Source organism: Sphaerodactylus townsendi, linkage group LG03 (genome assembly GCF_021028975.2).
Source record: "Sphaerodactylus townsendi isolate TG3544 linkage group LG03, MPM_Stown_v2.3, whole genome shotgun sequence".
Taxonomy (NCBI): domain Eukaryota; kingdom Metazoa; phylum Chordata; class Lepidosauria; order Squamata; family Sphaerodactylidae; genus Sphaerodactylus; species Sphaerodactylus townsendi.
In genome coordinates this window covers 107,973,599-108,001,466 of record NC_059427.1, presented here as the reverse complement: position 1 = coordinate 108,001,466, position 27,868 = coordinate 107,973,599, and the positions used below count along the sequence as shown (strand labels likewise).

General features: G+C 45.3%; 1 protein-coding gene across 4 annotated transcripts; it reads right to left on the bottom strand.

The window, feature by feature from the left end:
- Nucleotides 1–184: 184 nt before the first annotated feature.
- Nucleotides 185–23,796, bottom strand: HOOK2 (hook microtubule tethering protein 2). Of its 4 annotated transcripts, none has more exons than XM_048490381.1 (23): nucleotides 23,727–23,796; nucleotides 18,477–18,562; nucleotides 17,604–17,676; nucleotides 17,005–17,055; nucleotides 16,358–16,490; nucleotides 15,961–16,028; nucleotides 15,198–15,260; nucleotides 14,844–14,924; nucleotides 12,208–12,365; nucleotides 11,979–12,119; nucleotides 10,033–10,234; nucleotides 9,354–9,464; nucleotides 9,101–9,188; nucleotides 8,843–8,912; nucleotides 8,051–8,188; nucleotides 7,088–7,175; nucleotides 7,016–7,021; nucleotides 4,226–4,260; nucleotides 3,913–3,995; nucleotides 3,612–3,718; nucleotides 3,316–3,423; nucleotides 2,350–2,421; nucleotides 185–1,371 (listed from the first exon to the last, which is right to left on the bottom strand). In XM_048490381.1, exons 1-23 carry the CDS (start codon nucleotides 23,772–23,774, stop codon nucleotides 1,198–1,200), a joined length of 2,184 nt encoding a protein of 727 aa, XP_048346338.1. In that variant the 5' UTR covers nucleotides 23,775–23,796; the 3' UTR covers nucleotides 185–1,197. The 4 variants fall into 4 exon arrangements, with proteins under 4 accessions (XP_048346338.1, XP_048346339.1, XP_048346340.1 ...); XM_048490382.1 differs by having other exon boundaries at nucleotides 3,612–3,715; XM_048490383.1 differs by lacking the exon at nucleotides 7,016–7,021.
- Nucleotides 23,797–27,868: the final 4,072 nt, after the last annotated feature.

The following is a 27,868-nucleotide window of genomic DNA, read 5'->3' as shown; positions in this document are numbered from 1 at the left end:
TTCACTCTTTGCCTGGCACTTTTTGAGGCCGAAGCTGATTAATTTAAGACACCACAGGTTAACTGCAAGTTGTCACGATCAGTGCTGAAAACCAAGTCAAGGAATTCCCAGGGCTTGCCCTCCTAGAACAAGATGACTCCCAAAGCAGCACCTGACCCTGCTACAGAAATCACAAACTACAGGAAAGATGTTAGTATTTTTTATTTGCAGTGTAAAGATTCCAGATATTTTCCCCATATCATTGTAAGCCAGGAGTCTATCCAATAGAAAAATAAAGAGATGCCTGCCTGAATTGGTAGGACAGCTTTATAAAACATATAATTTACATAATTAAAACTATGGTTTTTTCACTAAAAATCAAAATCTTTAAAGAACAGATTTTAAAAGGATACTGCATCTCAATAGTTCCCACAAGAATGGGAACATAATCCAAAAAAGGAAGGTATGCTAACTGGTAAAAAATACACATTAAAAAAAGGAAGAGGGGAAATCCAGACTCAAAATATTGCTGTAGACACAATGTGCACACAACCTATTTACAGGCAGGACTGCAGGTGCTCATAATTTCTTAAATCAGTTAGTATTGGTTGTTTTTCAAAGCCCAGTCCCTCCTTGGAAGGGAGCCAGGAGCCACCTAGGGAACGTTCTGGCAGGGGGGGCTCAGACACTGCAGGTGGTTGCAGGAAAAATAAGGGATAAAGAGGCAGATGCTACCTTTGAAGCAGCATAGGGGACTGAGAATGAAGTAGTCACATCTGTACACACTAACCACCAAACCTGGTGGCACCTTCACAGATGCCATCAGAGTGGTGGAGACTGCAGCAGTCAAGGAAATCCCTGGCTGGCCCACACGAGATGAGATCCTCAGGGAAGAAGTGCTTTAAAATCTTAAGATGCAGAAGACACCTACAAACCAGAACCTGAGGAGAGATGGGCTAGGAGTGGCAGTGAAGGGAGCTGGGAGAGGGAATAGGCAAGGGAAAATTCATCCTCTGCTGCCCATGATTCTTCACATCCCAACATGCACACCTCAAATCACCAAGTCTTAGCCTAGGAGGAATCTTAAGCAGCAGAGAATAAATTCCAACAGTGAAATGGACACTTGACTTTCCCCAAGGAGATGCAGGTTAGGTCCACTTTGAACACTGCGCCCAAAGAAAACATTCACCAGAAGAACCACAGGATGGCTTTGCCAGATCAGGACAACAGAGAAGCCTTGTCAGGACCAGTGTATCGGAGCAGCAAGGGCTGAGCCCTGCTTAGATGGCTTCGTCGAGCATTGGTAGCCAATCTTTGCTGGGCCAAGAAGGACTGGACATTCGTAGGGGTGGATGATCGCTCCTCTGTGGCTCGCTGGTGCAGTGCCAGGCCCTGCAGTGGGAGACAAGGTGTGGGTAGGAAACAATATTTCAGAGCCCTCGGACCAGGATCTTTCACTCTCCCCCTGCAACAGGGGTCTGGCCAGGACTGCATGCAGTCATGCCAAAGAATTCTAAACACTGCCTTAAAAATGGTGAACTACTATAAGAGATGCCAAAGAATGCTCTAACATACCTGCACCACATTTGCTGCATCTAATCAGCATTTAGAACAGGGAACAACAATGTATGTTTGGAATGACCTTTCCATCTGCTTAATAGTTTTGCACAATCTCTGCTGCATGCAGAGGAAGGGCAAGACACACACACTCACCTTCCCAACTATGGGAAGTCCAGCAAACCCACCCTTTGGACTTCAGCAGTTTCACTGGGCAAAGCCTGCGTGGTTCCAACCACTGCATCCCAACAATAATGACTAGAAATGTGTCCTAGAAGACTGAATGTCTGATTCCAAATGTGCACTGTTGAACTGCAGATGTGAACAATTCAGACAACCCACTGCTGCCATCTCTGCAGCAACACTGGCATATCTATGGGGGCCAGAGGTGAATACGACCCAGGCATTTTGGGGCCCCCATCCCCTCTTCCCCCCCAAGCCCAGGCGTAGGCCAAACTTCCCCTCCCGCTGTCTAACTCCCCCGCTAATGCCACATTGCCACCCCTGCACCCCCCCCCCCAAAAAAAAAACAAACGTTTCCCTCCTCTGAGCGGTGCCAGCTGGCAACACACTTGGGGCAAGGACAAGACCAGGGAATAAGCACACCATCCCCAGCCTTGTCACCACCCCCAGTGTGTTGCCAGCTGGTGCTGCTCTGAGGAGGAAAAGGATTGTTGGAGTTTTTTGTGGGGGTGACGGGGGGCGGAGCTTGGCTGGAGCCTCAGGGCAAGTCTCAGGCGCCATTTTGCTGTGCGGCAAAGGAGCATGTTGGACTTCTTCTCACCAAACCCCTTGTGCTATTGGCAAACTTACCATGTTATACCAGGCAGAAATTATGAGCTTTTCTTCTTGTTCCTGTCGAGATTTTGTCTTCTCAAAATCAGTCTAGTGAGGTAAAGAGAAAGGTTTGTGTAGGCCAAACTGCCAAATGGGCCAGACAGGTCAGGGTGATGGGAGCCCCAAGTGCTGATGCATCCCTATTCCAAAATGCATTCATCATCTCAAGACTGGCCAAAATGAAAGAGTGGAATAAAGAAGCAGAATCTGTTTGCCTCTTCCTTTGTGTTGCACACATCTACAGACCCCGAGCCTCACTGTCCAATTGCAAGTGAAAGCAACAGAGTCCACAGAGAGGAGCAGGCAGGTCGAGACAGGCAAGCCACAGTCTGGCTCATTATGGCTCAGGTACCTGCACTGGGTGGGCAGAGGGCCCCAGAACACACAGCCTTGTTGGGTTTAGAAACCTACCATCAGAGTCAGGGTGTTAACTCCATTTTGTGAGTGCTGCTGGGAAATGGGATTCCACGTCACCTAATACAGAGGGTGGACCCCTCACCACCCCTGTACAAGGTCAGTCATTCCCTCCCTTTCCAAGATACAGAAGCTCAGTGGGTGTCTGAACTCTTCACATTCTACTCCATTTCATTTTACTCTAACTTACTTTCTTTGGTAAAGGTTGGGCAGGCTATTTAGAGATCTGAGTCGCAACCTTTACCACCCACCATCACTTTCCACTGCCCGCCCCCTTCCCCCCCATAACCCCTCCCTGACCTGAATGGAATCAAATTCCCAAAGACTCAAGCACTATGTGAGCCACAAATTACAAGCAATCCAATGGAATTCATCAAAACTCCCCACAGCTTTCCTGCCATGTCAGACACTCCAGCCACTTAAAATACAGCTTGGAGTTATGGTGAATCCCAGGAGAGCCTCTCCCACCCTGGGTGTGCAAAAGACAGGCAGAAATCTCTCCCTCATGGCAAAAGAAGAGGCACTTGCCTCCAAATGGTTTATCTTCTTCTCCTTTTCCTGCAGCTGGTTTTTCAGAGCCTGGATCTCCAAGGGAACGACATTTGGCTGTTGCTTGGGATCCAGTTTTTTAATGACCTGTGGAAGAATCCACACGGCCTGCAGGTTAACTGGAAACTGTTTAGTCTCCACACACAATGGTACTAACGGAGTTACACGGACAGCAAGGGTACATGTGTGAGATGCCAAGACATTCCACAAAACTTTATCTCTGAACACAGATATGCGCACACTGTTAGGCACAGCAGGAGGAATGCTTCACTTACTGTGCAGGCCTTGTCCATATAGAGCTTGTATCGCTCCTCCATGGCTCTCATATCCTCGTCCTTCTTCTTCAAAGACTGCTGTAATTCATCAATCTTCTTCGCAGCTGCTAAAAGGCAGGGACATCAGAGTCACCCAGAATGCCAGGGGTGGGGGAGGAAGGAATTTGAATTCCATTCTGAACTCAGGTCAAGTCACTATTTCTAGGTAGTCACAGCTAGAATTCCACCTCACAATACTTGAAGTAAAAGGAGGCAGGCCTTGCCACACAGCTGGGAGTCAAAACTCTGTATTCTTACTTACTAGTGCTATCCACTTTGGGCTCCAGTTGGTCAAGACATTCCTTCTTCTTTTGCAGCTCTGCATGGGCTTCGTGTAATTTTTCTCTGGCCAGGAAAAAAGAGGCAGGAGTTACACATGAGATGGACTTGAACAAAGGGGATAAAGGTCCTGCTTTGCACATACAGCAAACCAAGCCTAGCATATGTAATATACCAGCTTGTGAAACAGGATCTTGGATATATGTCAGATACAACATAAACAAGTCCCTTGATCTTTGCGTGCAGGAAACTCCTTTTCTGGCCTCACCCCAAATACTGTGAATGAGGTCACTTACAGGTGCTCCTCCAGCTTCTTCTGCAGCAGAGAAGACTAAAAAGAGAAGAAGAAAAAGGCTGACTGCTTAGGATCTTTGATCAGTTTAGTCAGCTACCCTGCTCACTAGTCACTTCACTAAAATCATAGAAAGTCAGATGCTATGAGTAGGTTGGCCACTAGAGTGTGTCAGTGCTATATTCAGTGAAGGCAGCATCGGAACGAACACGTCATTTTGTTGGGTCCAATACAGGGACCTATGAATCTCCACACACAGGTTTGGTCAGTCAACTGATGAGATTTTAAACTGGCATCAGAGACATCATAAGTTTTAAAGCTCCCAAGAAAATGGGATGCTGCTAGAGTCAAAAACCATCTTAGCAAAATGGAACAAAGAGATTTCCACTTGGTTGGGCAGGTAGGGCAAATGGCAACAGGAAGAACTAAGAGCCGAATTTGAAGAGCTTTTTGCCATTAAGTCGCAGCTGGTTTATGGCGACCCCTTTTGGTATTTTCAAGGGAAGAGATGGTCAGAGATGACTTGCCATCGCTTATCTTTGCATACCGACCCTGGATTTCTTTGGTCTCCCATTTAAATACTAACCAGGGCCAACCCTGCTTAGCTGACAGTGGGCTGTTCAGGTTAGGGGGGAAAAAAATAAAATTATTAAAAACCCCAAATCCTACTGTCTGTGAATGAACTGCACAGAAAGTCCAGGAAGTGCCTGGAGATGAATTCAACATTGGGGTGCTTTCTTTCTGGGAGACAAGGTACAGCTGAAGCATGTACTTAAAAGCCAAAATGACGGCAAATAGTCTTTGGATGCACTGAAAATGTTCTTTTATCAAAGTAGCAAGCCTAATGGTGCACAGAATAAAGGCTTTGACATAAACAGCACTTTAAATAGCTTTTTAAATGCTATTGGAGAATTGGGACTTTTTAAAATTGTGGGAGGCACGATGTTCACTTCTGCTGCATCACACACGACCACATTTTTTTCTTTCATAGAGAATGGTATAGTCATCAACACAGCCAAAGAGCAAATATCGGGCACTAAGTTCTGACCCATGAAAGTTTTGTTCAGCTTCCCTCTGGCTACTGAGAGTCCACCAAGCGTAGTCAGCACACTGTCAAGTCTCATTTAACAGCATATGGGCTAAAAACATGCATAATTCAACTTCCTGAAGAAATTTTTGCTTTTTTAAAAAGCATGTTAGCTATTCATGCTCTCAGCTTGCTTGCTCTCATGCGTTCAGCTTGCTTGCCATAAGCACATTTTGAGAGCCAGAATGGTGTAGTGGATAAGAGCATGTGGATTCTAATCTGGAGAACTGGGTTTGATTCCTCACTCCTCCATCTGAGTGGCAGAGGCTTATCTGGTGAACCAGATGTGTTTCCGCACTCCTACATTCCTGCTGGGTGACCTTGGGCTAGTCACAGTTCTTCTGAACTCTCTCAACCTGTTGTGTGGAGAGGAAGGCAAAGGAGCTTGTAAGCCACCTTGAATCTCCTTACAGGTGGGGTATAAATCCAAACTCCTCTTCTTCTACTCTTGTGAAGGATTCCCATAGATTTCCCACAGAGTATTTCACTAGGTTTCTGTGGCCTCTGTAATACTTTTTCCCACTTGTCTAACTTATTCCCTCCCCTCTCTCCAGAGGCAATTGGCCTCTAAGCAATCAAGAACACATGGCCTGCTCACTCCCTTTCCGTGATCTGAAAAGGGATAATACCTCACTATTTGGGAGACACTTTTTAGGCATGTTAGTTCCCAAGATGCACTTTTTAGGCATGTTGGTACACAATATGTTTGTGCACCATGTGCTATGCCTCCCACACCAAATCCAGAAACAGTGAAATATAGTGAACAAATTACAGGAGTGAAAGAGATCACCTTTGTCATATCCAAAAAATTTAGGACTGATAAAGTAGTTACCTGGCACCATGTCAAATATTATCAGACTACCATTTTAGAACACCAGACACTGAGAAGCAATAACCACCTCCATGCAACAGCCATGCTTTGTCTCAGGTTCAACACTGATAGACCTGTGCTTGTACCACTCCTCTGAGCCTTCGGAACAGGCCCCTTAAAAGCTTGTGAACCCAGAGAAACTGTTACACCCTGATGCACTAAGACATGACACTGACAGTAGAGAAGCAATAGTGAGTGACAGTAGAGAAGCATAGGAGGTTAGACTGTGCAAGTACTTACAATGGCCTGAACAGGACAGATCAGCCAGCAAGTCAGAGGGGGAGAAAGAGAGCAATATTAACACACTGAGAAGGGAAGCGTCCAGTCAGGAGATCACGGGGAGTTTCAACAGGCCACAGAGGGAGGATATTTGGCTTCTAACTAGGGCAAGAGTCAAACTACACCCCACCCTGGGAGTCCTAACAGTCCTGTTGTTCTAACAGGCAACAGGTCTCCTCCCTCTGAACAGGCAGCACCCTCTTTTCCAGCACAGGTGGGCCAGTCTAGGATTTCACAGCTCCCAAAAGTGTGGGCCTTGAGCCATTTACTATGCACATGCTGTGATCGAAGGTACCTTTACCAACCACCTAAGAACAATTTTGCCAAGTAATACCCATAGCTTCAGCATCAAGATAATTGCAGGGGAAAGAGGGAACAGAGAATACAGAGACAATTTTTCACCTTACACACAAAGAATCCACACAATCTCGCATAAGACAGTGCATCACAAATATTACACATCCCAGTACCCAGGTAATTTAAAGTTCCGCTTTAGGCCTGGCAAGAATGCCTGCTTCCACTAGTGCCAGCTCTAACCTCTGGGATGAAAGCAGCACAATGGCCTCTGCGAAAGCCTTCTCTGACACATTCCCAACCACCTCTGAGAAACCATTCTCCAGCAGACTCACGTCCTCTGCCTTGCTTCCTTGCTCCTGAAGGGCCCTCTGCAGCTCTTCCACTTGAGTTTTGAGCTCCAAGACTTGCTGCTGACTCAATCTAGATGAGGTAAAAACGCACAATTAAGCAGGGAGAAGGAAAGCCAGCTGCAAATAACAGTGAAAAACCATGACCTGTTGTCATTATAAATTATTCTCAGCAGGTGGATACTAAGTCACCAGACATTTTTTTCTGCTTTAGTATGGCCCCACTAAGCTCCCATCCCTATAGACCATCCATAATTTTGCCCTGCTGTCTAGAGATGGAGCACACTTAGTTATCTAGTTGTAAAGTTGCAAGGAATATGAAGTAGTCTGGATGTTAATTTCTGTGAACTAAGTCAAGACTGGAACCATATTACACAAGATCCTTAAAATCGGATAAAATACACAAGCTAGAAAGAAGCATATTGGTAATAACATTCATCTTAAATCAGGCAGAGAATAATTAAATTCAAGTGTCCTCTTCTTGAATGACCAAATACTTTATGGGCAAGCAGTAGATGTTGCCCCCACTGGTTTTCTTTTTTAAAAAGGAGATAAATATTATTACTTCAGCCACTAATATAAAAAGGGATCTAAAATTCTGTGTTTAAAGTGCCACTTTACTGCCACAAGTCAGTCTTGCCAATGTGGCTGTTTAGCATGCTTGCTAGGTATTCTGATGTACCAATTCCTTCCCCCAACATTTTTGCTTGGCCTAAACAGGATATACGAAGAAAGATGGAGTTTTCTCAGACTGGTTCTCCCAACAGCATGAACAGGAGGTAGCAAACTTCTAAGCTAGGGGTGTCCAACTTTGGCCCTCCAGATGTTCATGGACTACGATTCCCATCAGCCCCATGCTGCCAGGGGCTGATGGGAATCATAGTCCATGAACATCTGGAGGGTCAAAATTAGACACCCCTGGTCTAAGCATTTCAGACTGTTGGTTACCTTTGCTGGGCCTCCAGCTGATTCTTAGTCCTGTTTGATTCTTCCAGCGAGGCCTGCAATTCCACTTGCTGTGTTTGGTATGACAACTCCTGTGCGCAGAGCATCTTGTTCTCATGCTGCAGCCTCACAATAGTCTCCCTGAACAGAAACAACATAACATGTTACAGTATAAGTGGCAATGAGGACCAGCATCAGCTGATGGAGTGGACCAGAAAAAAAGCCCTCCATGTATATAGGCCATTCTCTACCACCACCACCACCACCAGGAAGGAATGAATGAATAGTTGCACTTGAAAGGCACAGCAGCTCTTGCAGACTCTGGAATATGATAGTTGTCACAGAGGCCACCATCTTAAAACAGAGCAATGCATGTTGGGATATAAAATCTTCAGATAATACATCTCTGTGTAACGAGGCTACCCACAAGAAACACTCATTGATGCTGGAAAAGTCAGAACATAATACGTAGTAAGCAGGAAAAGATCTGGGATGGACAATCCCACATAACAGTTGAAGACATCCTTGAGACCGATGCTTGTTCTTTCTACAAAGATTGGGAAAAACATATCCAGAAAAATGCCACCCCCCACCAAGAACACCACACATGGTGGGATCACTCCATCTTACAATCCTTCCAAGCTTGCATATTTGGGCCTCACTAATCCCAGCTCTCAGCTAATGCAAGTAGACACACAGAAACATATGAAATGGTAATTCCCTGACGTGGGCAGACACCACAGCCTTTTGCATTCCCCACCCCTAGAACAAGATGCCCAAAGATCATAACTTTACTTGAGTTCTGTTGGCATGATCTCAGCAGCCAAGTTGTCCACAGGAGAAGCAAGTTCTTCTAGCATGGTATCTGCAAAGGTATTATGCCAGAAGAAATACATTAGATAAGACCAGAAAATTGGGCTGCAAAGTAAAATCAAAGGCAGCAGGCCAGTGGGATAAGTCTTCACTATGGCTGTTCAAATATTTACAACACTTAAAATGCAACTGTTGTCTCTCCCAATATAAATACTGGAAGTCATTCCCCTAATGACTTACCAGCTTGGTTTAGGGATTTTTGCTGCACCTGAGCACATCGCAGTTCTTCATTGGCCTCCCGGAGGGCATCCCGTTCTTCAATCAGCCTCTGAGAAGGATCAGGCATCAGTCCAGAGAAGACAGTAGTACTTTGTTCCCAAAAGACATAACCCAGATGCCCTGGACTTTTGCTCCCTCAAGTCTCCCCATTCTTCTACCAGAATTTCACCCTAAGCCTGTACAGTCCACCGAGGACAGCCAAGCCCAGCATTACCTGTTTCTCTTTTACCAGTGCCTCAAACTTTTCCTTCAGGTTCTTGAATTCAAATTGCCACTTCTCTGCTTTCAAGGCTTCTTCTGCATGCTTGCTGTGGAGTTCCTGCACCTGGATGGGAATGGGGGGGGGGGGGGGAACACACAAGAGTCTGCTATTTTATGTCAGTTCTGGCTCCTCTTTTTTACTCTTCTCCTGTTGTTAACCCTCCATATAGATTTCACAGATATCCTAGATCTATTTCTAGTACTACTAAAGCAGATACTTCTCAATGTCCATGCAAGAAAAGATGGTTGAAAGACGAGGTTTTACCTGAACAGTCACACAGCTACCAGTTCACCTCTGATCAAATGGGTGTTTAAATTCTGAAGAATCAGCTGTGGCTGCATAACACTCCAGTGTGGCTTTTGAGCACCTTCTGCTCAGCTAGAATGACACTGCCTTCTGTTAAGCGTTCAAATCCTTCTGAAGGATTGCAAATGCCTTAGCAGACCAGGTGCTCAGGAGCAGCAGCAGGCCATTGCGTTCACATCCTGCATGTGAGCTCCCAAAGGCGTCTGGTGGGCCACTGCGAGTAGCAGAGTGCTGGACTAGATGGACTCTGGTCTGATCCAACAGGCTAGTTCTTAGGTTCTTAAGGTGTCCCACAGCTTGAGAATGGCTCCTCTTGTCACCTCACCTGCCTCTTATGGGACTCCAGTTGTGTGCGCACTGCATTAGCACGCCGCAATTCCTCCTCCAGCTCACAAGTGCGCTGCATATAAACTGTGTTCCGCTCTTCGAGAAGTCGGACCTGTCGTCGAAGGTCACCCAGGTCTTCCAGTTTCTTCTTATAGGAGTCCACCATGGCCTCCAGTCGTGCCACCTTATCTGATGAATGGCTGCAGTAAATGAAGGGGAGAGCAGGCAAATGAAAATGTTCTATCTTTCAGCACTAACACTGAGTGCCCACTGTATCTCTTCCACTGCTTAACCGACACACTAACTCTTCTGGACATGAAAAATATCAAAACATAAAGCACCAGAAGCTGCTGCAGCAAGGCTGAAGTGTACCAAAAACTGAAACAGGCATAAATAACTAATGTCCCCTTCATCTATATCCAAGTTCTGTATATATTCCAACAGAGGATTATTTCATAATTTTCACTATCAAAAGCCAACTTAATCTACACATTCTGGGCCTAGGAAATGATCATAGCATCCCTTGGAGTGTTCAACTGAGAAGATCAACCAAAAAAACGGACAATGGATCTGGAAATCGGCAGAAGGCATACATTTTCCATGAGTTATCCATGTGAGTTGGGAGGCTGCAGTGGTGAGAGGGAATAAAATGTCCTTGCTGCCTCTGTTGTTAGTGGAGTTCCATTGGCAAGAAGCAGAAGGGATTGCTTTCTCCCCCTTTCCAATGCAGCCTTCTCACCCACATGGCTATCAGTCCACACAGCCCCCAAGATCCTAGGAATAAATTTTTCCAGAGTCAGAAAGTACTGCAAGGTGAGAGGGGAACATGGGAAAGGTCTGCAAGTCTGCTAGATCCACCCCAAGGTTACTGTTGATCTAACATCTATACTAGAACTCATCTAGTCTATATTCCCACCAGTTACTCAAAGTTGATGGAGCACATCTACAATTTGACAGTTTCAGAAAATGCAGACTGCGGTCCTGGAAAAGTCCCAGTTGCTTCAAATAAGCAGCCAATATGTTTTCTATAAAAAAAAGGGGGGGGGCTGGAACAATTCTCAGCAAAAGGCCACATTCTCCATGTGGACACAAATTATTCCACTGTCAAAATTATAACCACAGGAATGCAATTCTTTCCCCAAATGTCCAGACTTGAAAAAAGCAACATTTCTTTTCAACTCTGTAATAAATGTACATGAACGATCCTTGAACCCACAGGTTTTTTTTTCTGGATTTCACCTTTCAGAGGCAGCTCCCATAGAATTCCCAAACTGACTTGAAATCAGTAATACAAGTGCATCTCTTCACTGAAGCCCAGTACTGAAGCCCAGGTCTAAGACTCCTTGAAAGCGGCTGCATCCAGTGTGTCCTATGAACACACAAAATTCTATGAACACAGATGATTTCCTCTCTCCTGTGCCTATGTTCAGCCACCACTGGCTGTTTCGGATTCCATAGCATTGCCTTAGGTTGACTCCATACTAAACGTATACAGATTGGAATGGCAATTTATGTATTATACGATTTAAATCTCATCTTTCCCTGGCCTGCATACTTGGAAAAAGACTGTTTTTATCAATGGCAGGGCTGTTGCCACTGGTGTCCACCCCACCCCCAACCACGTCTTATAAATTAGTCTGACAGGAAACAACATTTGTGAAATCTGGCTTCCTGCTGATGCCTTTTTGTCACTGTGAGTCTGCACTTAGGGGGGAACATTGGGTTAAAAGTGTCTGAAATAATTAAATAAGGTAGCTTACAATTCCACATTACAACTGTACACAGTACAATAAAGCCCCTTTTAATTTTCCCCGTCCCCAAAGGAAAAATCACATCTAAGAATGGCTGAATGTGAAAGAGGTTGAGTGGACTCTAAAAGAGGTCTGGCAGCCACCAGCAAAGCCTTTGCCCAGCATTCAGAGGCACTGCATTAGGCGCACTCACCGCAGGACGTCCATTTCGTCTTTCAGCACTTGTGCTTCCTCAGCCAGGCTAGTCAGCTCCTCATTCCGGTGCTGCAGCTCCTGCATCTCCCTCTCCAGATCTTCACAGCGGGTTCGGAAGTCATCTCTGCCACTTTCCAGCCTGGCCAAAGACATCTCTTGTTAGCGAGGCCTAGTGTTGCCCACCGAGCCAGCTGTCACAGGACAGGAGCCCACAGCACTGGCCCTACCTGAAGTTCTCCTCCTGCAGCTGCTCTATCTGAGTCTGAAGCAGAAGCAACTTCTTGCCAGAGAGGCCGGCAACATCTGACTCCAAAGAGTTTTTCTGATCCTGCAGGGTTTTGTTCTCTAGCACCAACGAACTCTTCTCCTCCACCAGGAGTGAGATCTGCACAAAGGGAAAGAATCAGACACTCCAGAAAGCAGGAACCATACAGTTCCAACCCAGTGGCCATTGAGACTTTAGCAGACCCTAGCTCAGGATTCGTGTAGTGCTAGAAGGCCAGAAGCCTCATCCTAGAGAACCACAACAAAGCAGAAGGAGAGAAGAGCCCCTCCTATCTTGGCGGCTGGCTGCTCTCGTTTGCCCTTGCCTGGTAAGCCTTTCCTCCCACCTCCTATCAGGCTTTCTCTCAAATGGTTTCCTGCTACTGTCCTAAGCCAGTCCCCCCATTTCTGGATGCTGAGAATCAAGGAAAACATGCACCTGGCAACAAAGAAGGATCCACAAGTACTTGTGCAAGACAATTTCCATGAATGGCCTCCAACATACACACAAACACACACACGCTACTGAAACTAGTCCCATCCAGCATTACTGACTGCTGTGGGGTGAAATTTTTTTCATCTAAACAGGGATTTGTAAAGCACTGATGTGCTGTTACAGACCATGAGGATCAGGGCTGCCAACAACCTGGAGAAAAAAGATGTCCTGTCCCTTTAACAAAGGCCCAATATGCAGAAATGAGAGGTATGGGGGCAAAAAAACCATCCTGTTAAGCTTCATTTCAAGGGCCAAGAAACCATTTCTCCAGGCTGACGGCATCCCAACAATGGCTTATCTTTTCCTCCATGGATCCAATAGGCTTGGCTCAAGGCCCGAGCTCCCTGAAGGGGATAGGTTGGTCCTGCTTCTACTGTGCTCGCTGCAGGTATCCTGAGCTGCTACAAAGATTAATGCTGGCAAGTGAAGTGCTCCTCATTTCTAAATCTATTGTACTACCTTTATTCCCTGCCTCTCTTCTCAGTGGGGACCCCAAGCAGTTTATGTTGTTCTCCCCTCCATTTTATTCTGCATTAAGAAAGACCCCTTGACCTCAAGCAATTAAAACCTAGATAAGAAAATGTGTGTTCACAGCTGGGAATATAACGGGGAGGATCCCATTAACTTTTTTTTTTATTCGTTTCAGATCATCTGATGGCCCCAATGGCTTTGGACAAACAGGTGCATTTGCAGAGAGTGGGAAGTCTCCCCTCTCTCAGTTTTTACTCCATCAGTTTCCCAAGGAGTTCACAGTGGCCTCCCCCAGTCCTAGTCTAACTGCTGCACCACACAGGCTCTCTCCTGCTTCAGCAAACACAAATCCTCTTCTATACGCTGTGCAACCAGCCCTGCTGGCCCTCTCAAGCAGCTGTTAACTGGTCAGCATAGTGCATGCTCATGCAAGGAGGTTAAGAGGGCCCCGTCAGGCGTAGGGGGCCCACTGCCGGGTGAGTGGCACTGTTATCATAAGCAAGAGCTTGGGGCGGAGGGATGGAGGACACTCACCTTCTCGAAGGGGGAGGCATCTCCAGGGGCACTTTAGCACCTTGGAGGAGTAAAGGGGGTGTTTAAGGGGGAGCGATCAGTCCATCCCTTTGTGGACCCCTTACTGCCCACACAGCTTGTTATGTTTTTCCATTCAGCCCCTCAGTAAAACATTCCCACTAATGGTGAGGGGAAGAAGAGTTTGAATTTATACCCCTTCTTCCTCTCCTGTAAGGAGACTCAAAGGGGCTGACAATTTCCTTTCCCTTCCCCCCCGCCCCCCCACAACAAACACTCTGTGAGGTGGGTGGAGCTGAGAGACCTCCGAAGAGCTGTGACTAGCCCACGGTCACCCAGCTGGCATGTGTTGGAGTGCACAGGCTAATCTAGTTCCCCAGATAAGCCTCCACAGCTCAAGCAGCAGAGCAGGGACTCAAACCCGGTTCTCCAGATTAGAGTGCACCTGCTCTTAATCACTACACCACCGCTGCTCCTGGACAAGTCCAGAATCACACAAAGCAAGAACTAAACCCATGGGCCAGAATCACCAAGCTTGTTTTGCTCTCCATTTAAGCATCAAAAACAATGAGGGGAGAGCAGAAATGTACTGGGAACAGTGGCAAATGCTCGCATACCACCGTACCACAGGCAATCCCAGCTGGCTCCATGCAGCCCAGCAAGCCCACACCACACCATACCATTCAAGGAGTGCTGACCCATCCCCCACCCCCCAAATACGTAGGCCTGCATGGGGAAAAGGGGGAGACATGGCAAAATCTTCAAGCACTCTGAATTTGGCTAGTCTGAGAATCCCCCTCTCATACCAGCAAAAATGAAGTGCAATATGAGAGAGAAATGTTCACTAAAATGACATGTCATTCAGAACCGGAAGTCTATGACAGTTCAACTCCCCAATCAACCACAACATCCCTGGAAAACATCGTCAGGGAGGGACCAATCAGCCAATACTCCAAGCTGCATAGCTCTGCCTTTGAAACTGCAGAGCGAAAAGAGGTTTTTGCTCACCAGCTACTGCCACCATGTGATGCACATTCAGAAACCACTTTCCTTGCAAAGCTGACCATCTACAAGATCCCCTTGCTCTTAGGAGGCACTGACCTGCTGCTCTAGCTCATGACAGCGCTGACGCACGTCGTCTGTCTCTTCAAGGTCATCGCTGAGGAAGTAATATTTTCGGGACTGCAAGACAAAACAGACTAAAAATGAGGGGAAAAAGGTAAAGAGGCAGTCAGTGAGAAAGAGTTATTGCCACAGATATTGGCTATTGCAAGCAATTCAGAACACTACACGTTTCACCCTCCCCCTACTGCCCATGCCCCCTCTTCTCTTACTCCACAAGGAAAGGGGTTTCCAAGCAAACCAAGCTCCTCCAGCCCCCTTCAGCTTAAGTCCATGGCACTGCTTTACTTAACCCTCCCCACAACTTCACTATTCAGCATCACAGATACCTACCTGGCTGTCAAAGTTCCCATAAGTTTCTGAGCTCAGCGTGTCTGATGAATCTTTGGTCAACAGCTGCAGGAGAAGAAAAAATTAGTATCTAGCCACATTCAATTGTCTCAGCTTTCCAGGCAATGTATTCTGAGAAGCGGGCATACATCAGGCAGCAATACTGTAGAATTTCATCTAGGAGAGGGGGTCTCCAACCTTTTGGAGTCTCTGAGAACATTTGGAATTCAAACACAAGATAGCGGGCACAGCTACAGTATGGCCATCATGGAAAGTGGAGCCAACCACAAAATGGCTGCCATGAGAGGCAGAACCATACACAAAGGAAGTCCAAGCGCAGGGTACAAGAGGAGTAATTGTTAAAAATACACTGGGAAAGAACAGTGAGGAAGAGAATGAACCAACACTGCAGTGATGGCTGCCATGGAAATAACGTTGTTTTAATTTGCACAGCCAATCAGAAGCCCTGCTGGACAGGAGCCTCATCTAATACCATCCACTCTCTAAAAACCCTTGGTGGGCGTCATGGCACCCACAGATATCATGTTGGGAACTGCTGATGTAGGAAACAAGAGCTGGCACTGAGGGAGTAATTATGGGGATATAATGTTTGCCTCCTCCTCACCTATCCCCAATACAACTCTGGAGCGAACAGAGAACTGAAGGGTACTTCCTAATCAAGGAGATGTTTACTTTGAAAAAGGCAAGCTAGTTCCACGGTGCAAAAGCTTATGCCAGGCTGCAGACCAAACCAAGTCATACCCACCTCCTGTATTGCTGTCATAACAACATGCTGCACAGACTCCTCCAGGGTCATTATTTGCTGGATATGATCTGCAAACAAATGAGGATGGACACTTGTTAAACTAGACCTCACCCCTTTGCCCAGGGGTCCATTGTTCTTCCTGTGAGAGTCATGTCACTCGCAGGGTTAGAGAACAGCCGACAGAAGCAAATTAGAAGTCATCTGCAGGAGTCTTGTGGGTGTAGCAGAATGCTGGATGCTATAATGCCAAATGTTTCTGCCTAAGATACTTTAAGCATGAGCATCTGCTGTTTCATTGGGTAACAGCAGTGAAGAGGTGGCCTCCTAGCAGCCAGTGTAAATGTATCCAGTTGAATGATGCAGCCCCACTGCTACATACACATTGGTGCATACATACCTTGCTTCCTTTCACAGCTGATGGCACAACCTAGCACGAGCTGTAGTAGCTTGGCCAATTCAGCTGTGTGAGACAGCTCTGCTACAAGGGCCACATCAGGCAATAGATGCTCAGGGACTTGGTGGCCCAAGACCTGAGGGAGAAGCACTGGAGTCAAGTGAAGGACGCAACTTCAGACAGCCCCACAGTCCTCCCATGTTCTTGCCACCACTATCCAGCTCAAGGTAAATATGCCTGTGCAAGGCAAAGCACAGGAGGAGGGTTTGAGTGGTAGATGTAAAGTTGCTTTAAAGTAGCCCAACTTGGGCTTAAACACAGCCCAGGAGACTGTGTCAGTCACATCCATATACCCAGGCAGAAAAACCTTTGAAAACAGCAGGGAAACAAACACTACTTTCTTTGGCAACGAGCCACAAGTGAGGGATGTAGGGATGTGCAGACACATATCTAATCAGAACTTTAGGTGTGTGATTCTGGCAATTTTATTAGCAAGGCTTCCACAGCTTCAAGCTATTAGAATTTAGAGATAGGTCTGGTCTGATGCACACAGATTGGATTTCATAGGAGGCTTATATCATGCTCTGCAATACCAGGATTTGCAACCACCCTGCCCCATGCTAGAAACCCGAGAAAGGAAAGATACTCACATCCTGGGAATATTCAACTACACTCTGAAGAACTTTCTTCAGGTTGCTCATCTGAAAGCAAGATGGAAGGAAAGGACACATATATAGACAGACCTGCACAAGTGTCTTGAGACTTACTTCCCAATAGCCCAACTTCTGCACTGTTTTCTCCAAGTATAATTATGTGCCCATCAAGAATAAGCCATGCAGCTGCTGAGATGGAAAGGGACTGAATTGAACACATTCTGTGCTGGAATGCAAAGAGAACAACTGGTCGAACGCAAAGTTGCTCTGAAACAACCAGATGGACTCTAGTTGTTCTATCAAGAAACAGAGCCTAGGTCTTCCATACTTAATGGCAGGCACACCAAAAGCCTCCCGACTAAATTGCACCCCCACATCAAATCTCACAGGCGGGCCCCCATCCCAACAAATCATTAGAGTCCTGACTGGTGAAAAAAATCTGAACATGTCAAGGCATCCAGTAATCCAAAGAGAACCTTTGCTTTCAAGATCCCAAGAGTCTCCAGAGGTCATGAGACTCTTATCTCACAGGTATATTTGGCTTGCTGTGTACCTTGGCCTCTGGGATGTCACCTCACCCTGCCCCCACCTCATACCTTCAGCCTCCTGTTGTCACCAGCATCATCTTTAATCCTCAGAAGCCACGCTTCATTGAACCAAGAGGGATCTCTGGAAAGGAAAACCACAATGCCAGAGTTGAAGATGCAGACTCCAGCAGCTGGCCACAAGTTCTCAGGCTTTCTGGGACCTCCCATTTAAAGCTTCAGGTGACAGACTGATTATACAAGAACTATCCCATTGTGTCAAGCTCTGCTTGACTTCCACCTCACAAGCCACGAATTCCTTCCCCTGACCCTGCATGATTCACTATGGCAAAGGGAGACAACTGCCAACTTCTCTCCCTCTGCCAAGCTGCAGACTGCACCAAGCCATCCAGTTACAAAACACTTGTTACGATGATGAAGAAGAAGAGTTTGGATTTATACCTCACCTTTTTCTCCTGTAAGGAGACTCAAGGTGGCTTACAAGCTCATTTCCCTTCCTCTCCCCACAAGACACCTTGTGAGGTAGGTGGGGCTGAGAGAGTTCAAAGAACTGTGACTAGCCCAAGATCACCCAGCAGGAATGTAGGAGTGTGGAAACACATCTGGTTCACCAGATAAGCCTCTGCCACTCAGGTGGAGGAGTGGGGAATCAAACCCAGTTCTCCAGATTAGAATCCACCTGCTCTTAACCACTACACCATGCTGGCTCCCTGAAAGGCAGGAAGAAGGTTCCACTCTATTTCTGTCCTCAATCTCTGGTAGAGCATACTCGCTAGTCAATTTGCTGGCTGGGGTACAGGCCGAAAGGCAGAGTGGAAAAACTCAGGCAGCACACAGAGAGAGGTTTCTGTCAGATGGTCTCTCAAGAAATCTCTTTATAATATATCTATTCTAGGCTAAAGCCAGAGATTCCATAACACTCACATCTTGTGCAGCACCTGGGCAATGGTGACCCCGCTGACCAAATCCTGTTCTGTGGCACATGGAGAAGGAACATTGAATATCTGCAGCTAGAAAAGAGATACATCAGATGAGTGACACAATTTGTACCCAAAGAGAAAGAACTCCTTCACCTGGGAAAAAGGAAACATTTTAAAATGAAAACATTGGCCTTTTCGGCAGGCATTCTACACAGTGGCACAACTCCGATCTCTATTGTCGTGTACGGTTCTTTGTATTATCAGCGGCAGTGCTGAGCCCAGTGCATACTTTTCCCATGGACAACCACAACTGATGCAGGAACACAAGTACACAACATTTGGCATAAGGAGGAATGTTCTCAGCCTGTTGAAACCCTTTGCCGAGTTAGATGAACTGAAGACCACTGTTTGGCTACCAAGATCTAATCGTGAGATATCACAGAGAATGTGAAAGTCAATGCTTACAGACAGATTTTCAGCAAAACAGTGCCACGCATCCCACACATTCAATGAGCTCAAACACGAATACTCCCACACGCCTGCTTGGCTGACACACAGGCAGAGTGAATCACTGAGCAGAAGCAGACCAGCTGCCACACGCACAACAAGGGCATATTTGGCTATAAAGGCACAAAGGTAAGTCTCACTGGCCACACTGTATCAGAAAGGAAGGAAGAGATGGCTAGAGAGGAGCTACGGGAGTTATTGGTAGGGAAGGAGAGATTCTGGACTGCGTAAATCATGTGGACTGGACGGCTCTATTGCCTTAGTACTGCACATGTCTGCTGAGCAGCCTTAGCTTGCTCCTGCAATGCACACAAAAGACTCCCCTGCTTGTCTTCCACCCACCAATCTTGTACCTTCAGCTGCTACTGAGAACTTTATGAGGAACTTGAAATGTTTCCTTCAAACAAAAATGAAAAGAATGTAGAAATAAACAAGTACATTTCCCTCCTTTCCACAGTCTAATCCAAATTGGTGGTGGAAAGTGCTGTCAAGTCACAGCAGCCCTGTCAGGTTGTCAAGGCAAGAGAAATTCAAAGGTGGTTTGCCATTGCCTACCTCTGTGTATGCTGAGTGAGTTCTGAGAGAACTGTGACTGGCCCAAGGTCACCAAGCAGGCTTCATGTAGGGGAGAGGGGAATAGCAACCAGTTCTCCAGACTAGCACCTGCAGCTCTTAACCACTGCACCAAGCTGGTTCTCAGTCCAAATTACAGTTTAGGATTCCCTGGTTACAGAACTCAGCAACTACTTGCTCCTGTCTACCTCGGTAAATTGCTTGAGAGGACTATTCTTCAAGATGAACATATCTCTTTTTAATTAACTGTTCATTTTAAGTTTAGCTTATAACAAGAAGAAAAAACTAAAAATTCAACAGCAGTAGGTTAAACATACTAGAACAGTAAAGATATGTTCCAATAGTTGGCCTATTGTATATCAATGCTTTTTACAGAGATCATACCATTTGTCACTTAGCTGTACTTAATAAATCCAAATCATATGATAATTTTGTGGGCATCATTTAAACATGTTTGTTTTTGAGGCCATTTACCAATGTTTTCACCACAGCCAATTCATTCCACAGACTGCCTACAACAATTCATTCCAGAGACTGCCTATAAAGCTGGCAGGGGCTGATGGGAATCATAGTCCATGAACATCTGGAGGGCCAGAGTTGGACACCCCTGATCTACAAGAAGAGAAACATCCTTTCCTTGAATTGTTGAGAACCATCTCTTTGTTAAATGATGTCAGACAATCTCCCAGTTATCATAATTTTCAGTGTAGACCAGGCAAGCCAATGGCAAAATCCTGATCTGGACTGATTTCTGACTGCACAAGTCAATGCTTTCAAGTTATTTATTTACTTCATTTATACCCTGCCTTTCTCCTCCATGGAGACCTCAAGAGGCTTACACCGTTCTCCTCTCCTCCACAGTACTCTCACAATAATATTGTGGGGAAATAAGGCTGAGAGTGTGTGACTAGCCTGCGGTCCCCCAGCAAGCCTCATGCCGAGTGGGACTTTGAACCCAAGTATCCCGGATCTTAATCACTGTACCATGTTAGCTCTCAGACCCTTGTATGCATCATTTGCCTCAATCCCTGAAATCAGCATGCCAGTATTTGAAGGAAGCTTAACACTTTGGGGAACAGCAAGTGCCTGATCACTATACACTTTCCCCAATGATGTATGATCTTAATGGAGTCCCATTGTCAATCTCAATACTGGAAAAACAGCTTGCTGCACCACTGGCCCCACACAAGCACTAACAGGCTAACTACAGCTTCAGGTTTCAACTCTTGACTCCCCATCCCACCGCAACAGTTCTTCCCAGGTGAATGTATCTTAAAACAAGTGATCTGGTGCCTTAACCTGGCCAATAACAGCAAAGAACACCGGCAGCCACCTTCCTTACAGAATAAGCTTGAGCGGACACTAGGTACCATCTATAGCTGTTCCCACATAAGCCTGACATAAGATACCTAGTTCTTGTAGGAATCAGTCGTCTTGCTCTGAAAATGGTGGCATTATCAATCAGTCTGCAGTTCAAAATTATTCCCTGTGTTATCCAAGTCTCTGATAAACGAAAAATCCTGCTCCTCCCCCAAGAGCATTTGTGGTTCTAGTCATATAGATTGAAGAAAAAACTGAGCTATCAACTCCAATTAGAACTGCTTGATTTGGAATGGGAGAGGACTCTGTATCTTTAATATCTGTACAAAGAAATAAGGCACCACTTTTCTTCTCAGTGCTCTGCTGGGAAAAGATGCTTATGGTGACATTCCTTTTTCGACACATCTGTGTCATACCAAATCTAGCCACACTGCTTTAAGCGCTGGGCTGAGCAGCTGGTATCTTTGGCAACCACCACATGATGCAAGGCAGAGAGAAGAATAAGCAACATTTTTCAACTTGCTATCACTGATAAAAAAAGAACAGAGGGGGAAACTCCATATAAGAACAAACTAATGGAAGAATAATCACTCCAATAACAACAGCCAAGCATGTGTAAATTCTGGCCTAGTTAGTTTATTGTCAATTTTTCAGTTTAAAAATGTAAATGTAGAAAGCAGGTATCCAAAACAATATAAACCAGAAAACATAATAGAGAAGCATAGAAAACAATTGAACAAGTTCAGTTTGCTCTGACTTTATAAAAAACATTAAGTAAACAACTAATGATGTTCCAGCATTTATCTATTTTCTGACCTCATGTGCTGAACAGAAGGACAGTACAGAATATTATGTAACTATCACACCTGGGGAAGAGGGCATAAACAATGGTCAACAGATGTGATTAACTCAATGGACAGACCAATTCTATCAGGCTACTCTCAAACTCTGCTTACACTTTGCTAAAGGATTCAAAACCAACCACCAAACAAAAATTTGCTTCTAAGACAAAGAAGTATTCACCAAATGGAAACAAAAGCCACGCCACCTGGAAGAATAATCATTATTTCACTTCATTTTGGAAGTCGAACATGAACTTATTCAATAAGGTTTTTTAATTTAAGAAATGTCTGTCTTTCAGGATGTGTCAGTTAAGGGAAAAGCTTATTTACTGGGTGAAGACAGTACATTTCTTCAGATAAAATGCATTAGTGTTTAAAATTAAATAGAAGCAGTGACTCACAACATATTTTGTCACAGAGATGGGCAGCTTGAAAGCAGTCCCCAAAACAGCCTGACATTGCTGTCCTAATATGAACCAAAATATTAAAACACTCACTACTTTCAGTTTTCACTACTGCGAGAATGTCCACTATTTTCTAAAGCATTAAACAAAAAGCAACAATAAATATAAAATGTATCATTTTTCTTTTCTGGACTCCTATGAAACACTTCAGGGATCATACTGTCCCCAGCCTAATAACTAAGATGACCTCTTGTCCTGCAGTCTTGCCTCCTAGAATGTTTAAACAAATTAGGCCAGATTTAATGGCTGAATACAGATGTCACAAACAACCCAGAGTTTGTTCATCCTGAGTTAACTGTCAGGCTTACATATTCCTCTCTTACGCAGGGCGCCAAGACTGAAGTTTTCAGCTAATATCCAAATGCAGGCATCTTCACTGAGGCTTATTCCTTTCATAGTAACCAAGATTAACCATCAGTGTATAAAGACACCTGCATTCAAATGTCAGAACTAAGATGAATAGCCTTGACAAGCCATGCAAGGGGGCAGGAAGGGGGTCCCAAGATCAGAAATTAACTACATTCATACCCACAGTCTTCTGGTTTGTCTATGATGCCTGGATGCAACCTATAAACTAGCAATAGTTACAGAAATTCCAAAATAAGAAAAGAATTTGTCTCATGACAAATATAACTTTATATCTGTAATTATTGCTTCACTCCTGGGTACTTTTAGAGCAGCCTGAATTAAACTTTCCCCCTATAAATCCCACTGGGAAACCTGACCAGATGAAGATTTAATTCCATTTTCCAAATGAAGAGTAGAAGGCAGCTAAGAAAAAGTAAGACCCTGTTCAAGCAGATGTCCAAAGCAGGTGGGACAAGATTATTTTAAAGGGTTGGCTGGGGCTGAGGAAATAAAATCCTTTAGAATACACTGAAATCCACCACAACAGGTAACAGAAAGCTTCTGACATGTATTTGAAAGACCAAGGAAGGGTAGAAGGAGCTGCTAAAATGAGATCATCCCCATAGCTAGGAAATTACAGAAGATGGTTAACACATAATAGTGGCATGACAAGAGTTACCTACCAAAATAGCCTCAACCTTGAAAGCAGATTTGTAACACTAAGATTTTGAAGGGGCTAAAGAGACTAAAGCACAGAATAAAGGCGGGGAGGGGTGGGCTGCAATGGAGAGGGCTGAGGTCTACTGCGAGGAAAGAGCTCCAGGGACCCAGATCAGCTATGCCTTCAAACACTTTTACCAGATTTTTAGTACTCAGAAACTAGGGCGGCTAAAGCAGAATTTATTTCAAGAAATAAAAGTTGGCAGCTATTCCAGCATGATAATAATTTGTTTAAAGCGCAGTCTTGTGTGCGCATTTCAAGGCGAAAAGGGAGCACCTGGGTTTGGTATCCGGATTAAAGGTGCCTCCATTTGGGAGGCGGACAGGTGCTGGCGACAACATGGGAGCCTCCTACGAGAATGCTACGCAGAGCAAGGGGACAGGAGGCGGGTGCCTGCGGCAGTGCGTCGTGACAACTCCCCCGGGAAAGCCTCTCCAGCCGCCAGCAAGCCTGGCTCCCACTGCCGGTCGGCGCCTTACCCAAGTAATGAGCGCTCCGCATCGCCCCACCGAGCTGGTCTCGCTCATGGCTCCGCCAACACTTCCAACGCCACGCCCCCTAGTGGCCTCGGACGGCTCTTACGCACGCTATATGACGTCACTGCTCGCTCGACGCCATTTGTAACCCGGGCGGAAAAAAGGGCGCCCCGCCTATAACACAACAGACGCTCTAGGAGGAAGTGGAGGAAGGCGGGCTTTCATTCTTGTATCTGACGAGAGACTCATCTGAAGGTTATTTGCGTACCAGTGCTTAACTTTCTAATAAAACAACAACATTCAGAGTGCATATCTTTTGCCTTAGTCCATGGTCCTAAAAAGGCAATGACGAGCTGTGGGTGTTACATTCAAATTCACTTTGCGCATGCTCAGAGGGACTTTAATTTTAAGCATATATTTTCGAGTCAACCCGGACACTGAAAGCAGAGGCAGGATTTAACCGCAGTACTCATTAAACAGACCTGTGATGTCTCAGGCTACCTCAGTCTCATCAGATCTGAGAAGCTAAGCAGATCAGCCAGCATAGTGTAATGGTTAAGGTCAGATTAGGGTCTGCGACATCAAGGTTTGAGTCCCCACTCTGCCATGAAAAACTGCTAGGTGACCTTGGGCCAGTCACACACTCTCAGCATCGACACTGGCAAGTATTTGGATTGGAATCTTCTAGGAATATGCAGAGGCAGGCAATGAAAGTCTCTTGCCTTGAAACCCCTATGAGGTCACCTTTAAGTGAGCTTCGACTTGACAGTACTTTCCACCACCACTAAGTAAAACCAACTTTTGACCTGCCTTGACTAGATGGCTCTGCTTTCACATGTAATCGATATGGTTAAGAGTCTCTTTGCCCTGTTTCAATAATCCTTGCCTGTACCTTGGAGAAGGAATAAAATAATAATAATAATAATAACAACAACAACAACAACAACAACAACAACAACAACAACAACAACAACAACAACAACAACAAAGTACAGGGAATGCAGTATGGGAGCAAAAGTTTACACTCCAGGTGCTGCAGACCTATGAACTCCCACCAGGGGCCAGTCGCGTTCCAGCCCACAGATGCATATGCTTCAACAACAGTCAGTCCAGAACATGGTGGTGGAAAGTGCTATCAGTTGCAACCAATTTATGGCTACCCCATAGTTTTCAAGGTAGATAATGATAAGAGGTGGTTTGCCATTGCGTATCTCTGGGCAGCAGCTCTGGGGGTTTTTGGTGGTCCCCTGCATAGCTTCAGAGATCTGACAAGATTGGGCTAGCTTGGGCCATCCATGTCAGGACTGAACGGGATTAATGCAGCCTAAACCCACTGATGTCAATGGTCATAAACTGGTGTAATTCTCTTAACCTGTTAGTTGTTACAATGCTGCTAGTGCTCTTGTGTCCCCTGGAACAGACTAACACAGGCTGTGCAACTAGAATTTGCTGGTTTAGATTTTTCTAGGAGGAGCTAGGTTAGCTCTTGACACAGAGCTCTGCCAGCTATATATTCAAATGTGTACATATGCATTTAGTCCTGAACAGTAATTTCCACTTGTGTTGTCAACAAGTGTTGTCAATTCTCTGTGGACAATAAGAAGGCAAAGAATATTGCCTGCTTCAAATTCCAATTGCTGTGGAGGATGGAGGCAATTCCACCTAGAAAGAGAAAAAGATCATCAGTAGCTACCTATCACCTTTCTTTCACAGTTCCCCACCTTTGCGTGAAAGAGTCACATATGTTTAATAGGCAGCATTCACTTGGGGTTCCAAAAATTACTCACTTTTTACTGCATAATGTGGTATCCAAATATGATCATTTATTGCCATAGAAAGTTCTTGTGAACACAGTACATCTGCTAGTATTTTAAAGTGACATAAATTTGCTTTTTATTTTTTGCTGTACAAAACTTAAACAGTAACCTCCCCCCACCCCTCCAGCTGAGATTTGGGAAAGGAAAGGAAGTCCCTTGAGTTCCATAGTACGGTCCTAGATGCCTTTGGTGGTTTCTTAGTTCTAAATCTACAAAGATAGCATACTGAGATTACAAGACTGAAGCGTGATACATATTTGCATGTATACATATTGTAAGAAACTCCCTTTAAACTCAATGGCATTCGTTAAAGGCATAGATTATAATTCCACAGACCTTCAAACACTGTAAAGTATCATGGAACATGTAATAAGTGAAAAATAGGTCCAGATACACTTGCAAGTAATTGAGCATTGGTTGTAAGTTTGTGCTGGTTGCTGGGAATCCCACTGTCAAGAGAGTATCCATCTTGGAGAAATTTTCCAGTCTGAACGAGTTTCTGCCTCTTGCAGGTGCAGAGTGCACACATCTCTCTCCCCCCACCCCCAATAAAAATCTCTCTCAAAGACATGTTCCCCAGGCAGGCTTAATGGAAACATATGCTTTAGCTGAGAATTTCACTTGGGAGGGGGGCAGTTCACTCATTCCTTTGAAGCTTCCATGAAGACAGCCGTGATTGGTTGAGTGGGGTCAGCAGGATAAGGCCAGCTTTGGCCATAAGAGTAGCCAGTGAGAAGAACAGCCTTTCATTTCTCCTTCCCTTTCCCTGCTGTCAGAGATACGCTTGTATTAAGCTCTGGAAACTCTATGCCTCAAGAACTAACTATGCTGTGTTAGGACTTCAGTACCGGTAATTAGACAGCAAGTTAACATTGTTATTTTTCTATGCATCCCATCATCATTGAATGGTATGCCTTGTTATAATATCTTTTTCTAATTGTTTCTAATAAAGCCCTTCTTAGTTTTTTTGGTGGGAGTTTACTTGTGCCAAATCTAGGTGAGTTTGATGACATTATTGTACAACAACTGGGCTGCCTCTACCTCCCTCCCACCCCACCCCCATTTTGTTCTTACAGGACAGATGATCTATTTGTTTGTCTGTCATCCTCCCTCCAGCGTGCTCAGTGTAGTGTTTACCCTCAAAACAACCCGATCAGGTGGTGAAGGCTGAGAGGCAGTGGCTTGTCCAGGGCCATTCAGTGCAGTTCACAGCTAGCTGGGGATGAGAGCCAGTGAGCCTCAAATACAAACCCAATCCTTCACAGTGCCACTCTAGCTGTTGAGCTACAAATGTGTGCCTCAACAAAACAGCCTTGTACTTTCTTCTCTCACATCCCCTGCCCCATGCAACCACTGAGATGGAAAACAAACTCCATGTGGGAAAGTTCCCAGGCGGGTTATTTTGGCTGCCTTGGGTGGAAATGTGTTATCGGTCTTTGTGACTCAGGAGCAACTCAGACACCGTCTGCTTCCAGCTTCCCTTCCTGGGATGGTCTAGTATTAACCCTTAGAATGCTAGTAGGAGGTCAGTTCTTCACCATGCATGGTTCCAGAGCTCTAGCAGAGGAATATTGGGTTTTTTGTCCTTCTGTTTTCATTAGCTTGTAATGCGATTGAATTCTCCTACTTTTTTCCTGTCTCTCAGAGCTGGCTAAGAGTCTGTGGTTCTATTCCCATCTCAGCCCTGAATTCACCAGGTCACCAAAGCCAAGCCAGTATTCTCTCTTGGCATTGCATCACAGGGAGGATTGCTGAGAAAGAGCACTGGTGGTGTGATTACCGAGATAACATGTGTGAAGTGCTTTGAACACTCAGGAAAGTGTTCATAAATTCTGAGATTATAATCTCCACAGGACAGCTCCTTAATTCCATTCCTTCTGTTTCCAGCAGTATTACTGACAGACTTCAGTCCCTTCTCTGAGCATTTTCAAATGTCAGTCATATCATCACAGTGGCCCTGCAGTCAACCATCTATGTACTTCATGGAGTGGGACTTTCCTGTTTCCCCCACTTGCTGTAGCTTACTCCATCTCCTGAAATTTTGTTCCTGGGAATCAAAGATCTCAGGAACAACATAAGGAGCAAAGTGAGGATCTGTAGTGGGGTGGGGGGTGGGGGCTGGTTGGCAGAAATTGCTGCCCCTTCTTCCACTGATAGAATAGCATTTCCATTGGAGAAGCTGCATGGTTGGAGACATGCCAGCAGAATTGCCATCTGGCCATTTTTTATACGGTGTATAGTTTTTAGCTGCCACGTTTCATATTGCCATTTTTAAAAGATGGAAGATTTTCCTTTCCCCACCCAGACCATTCTGTAATACACTTTACT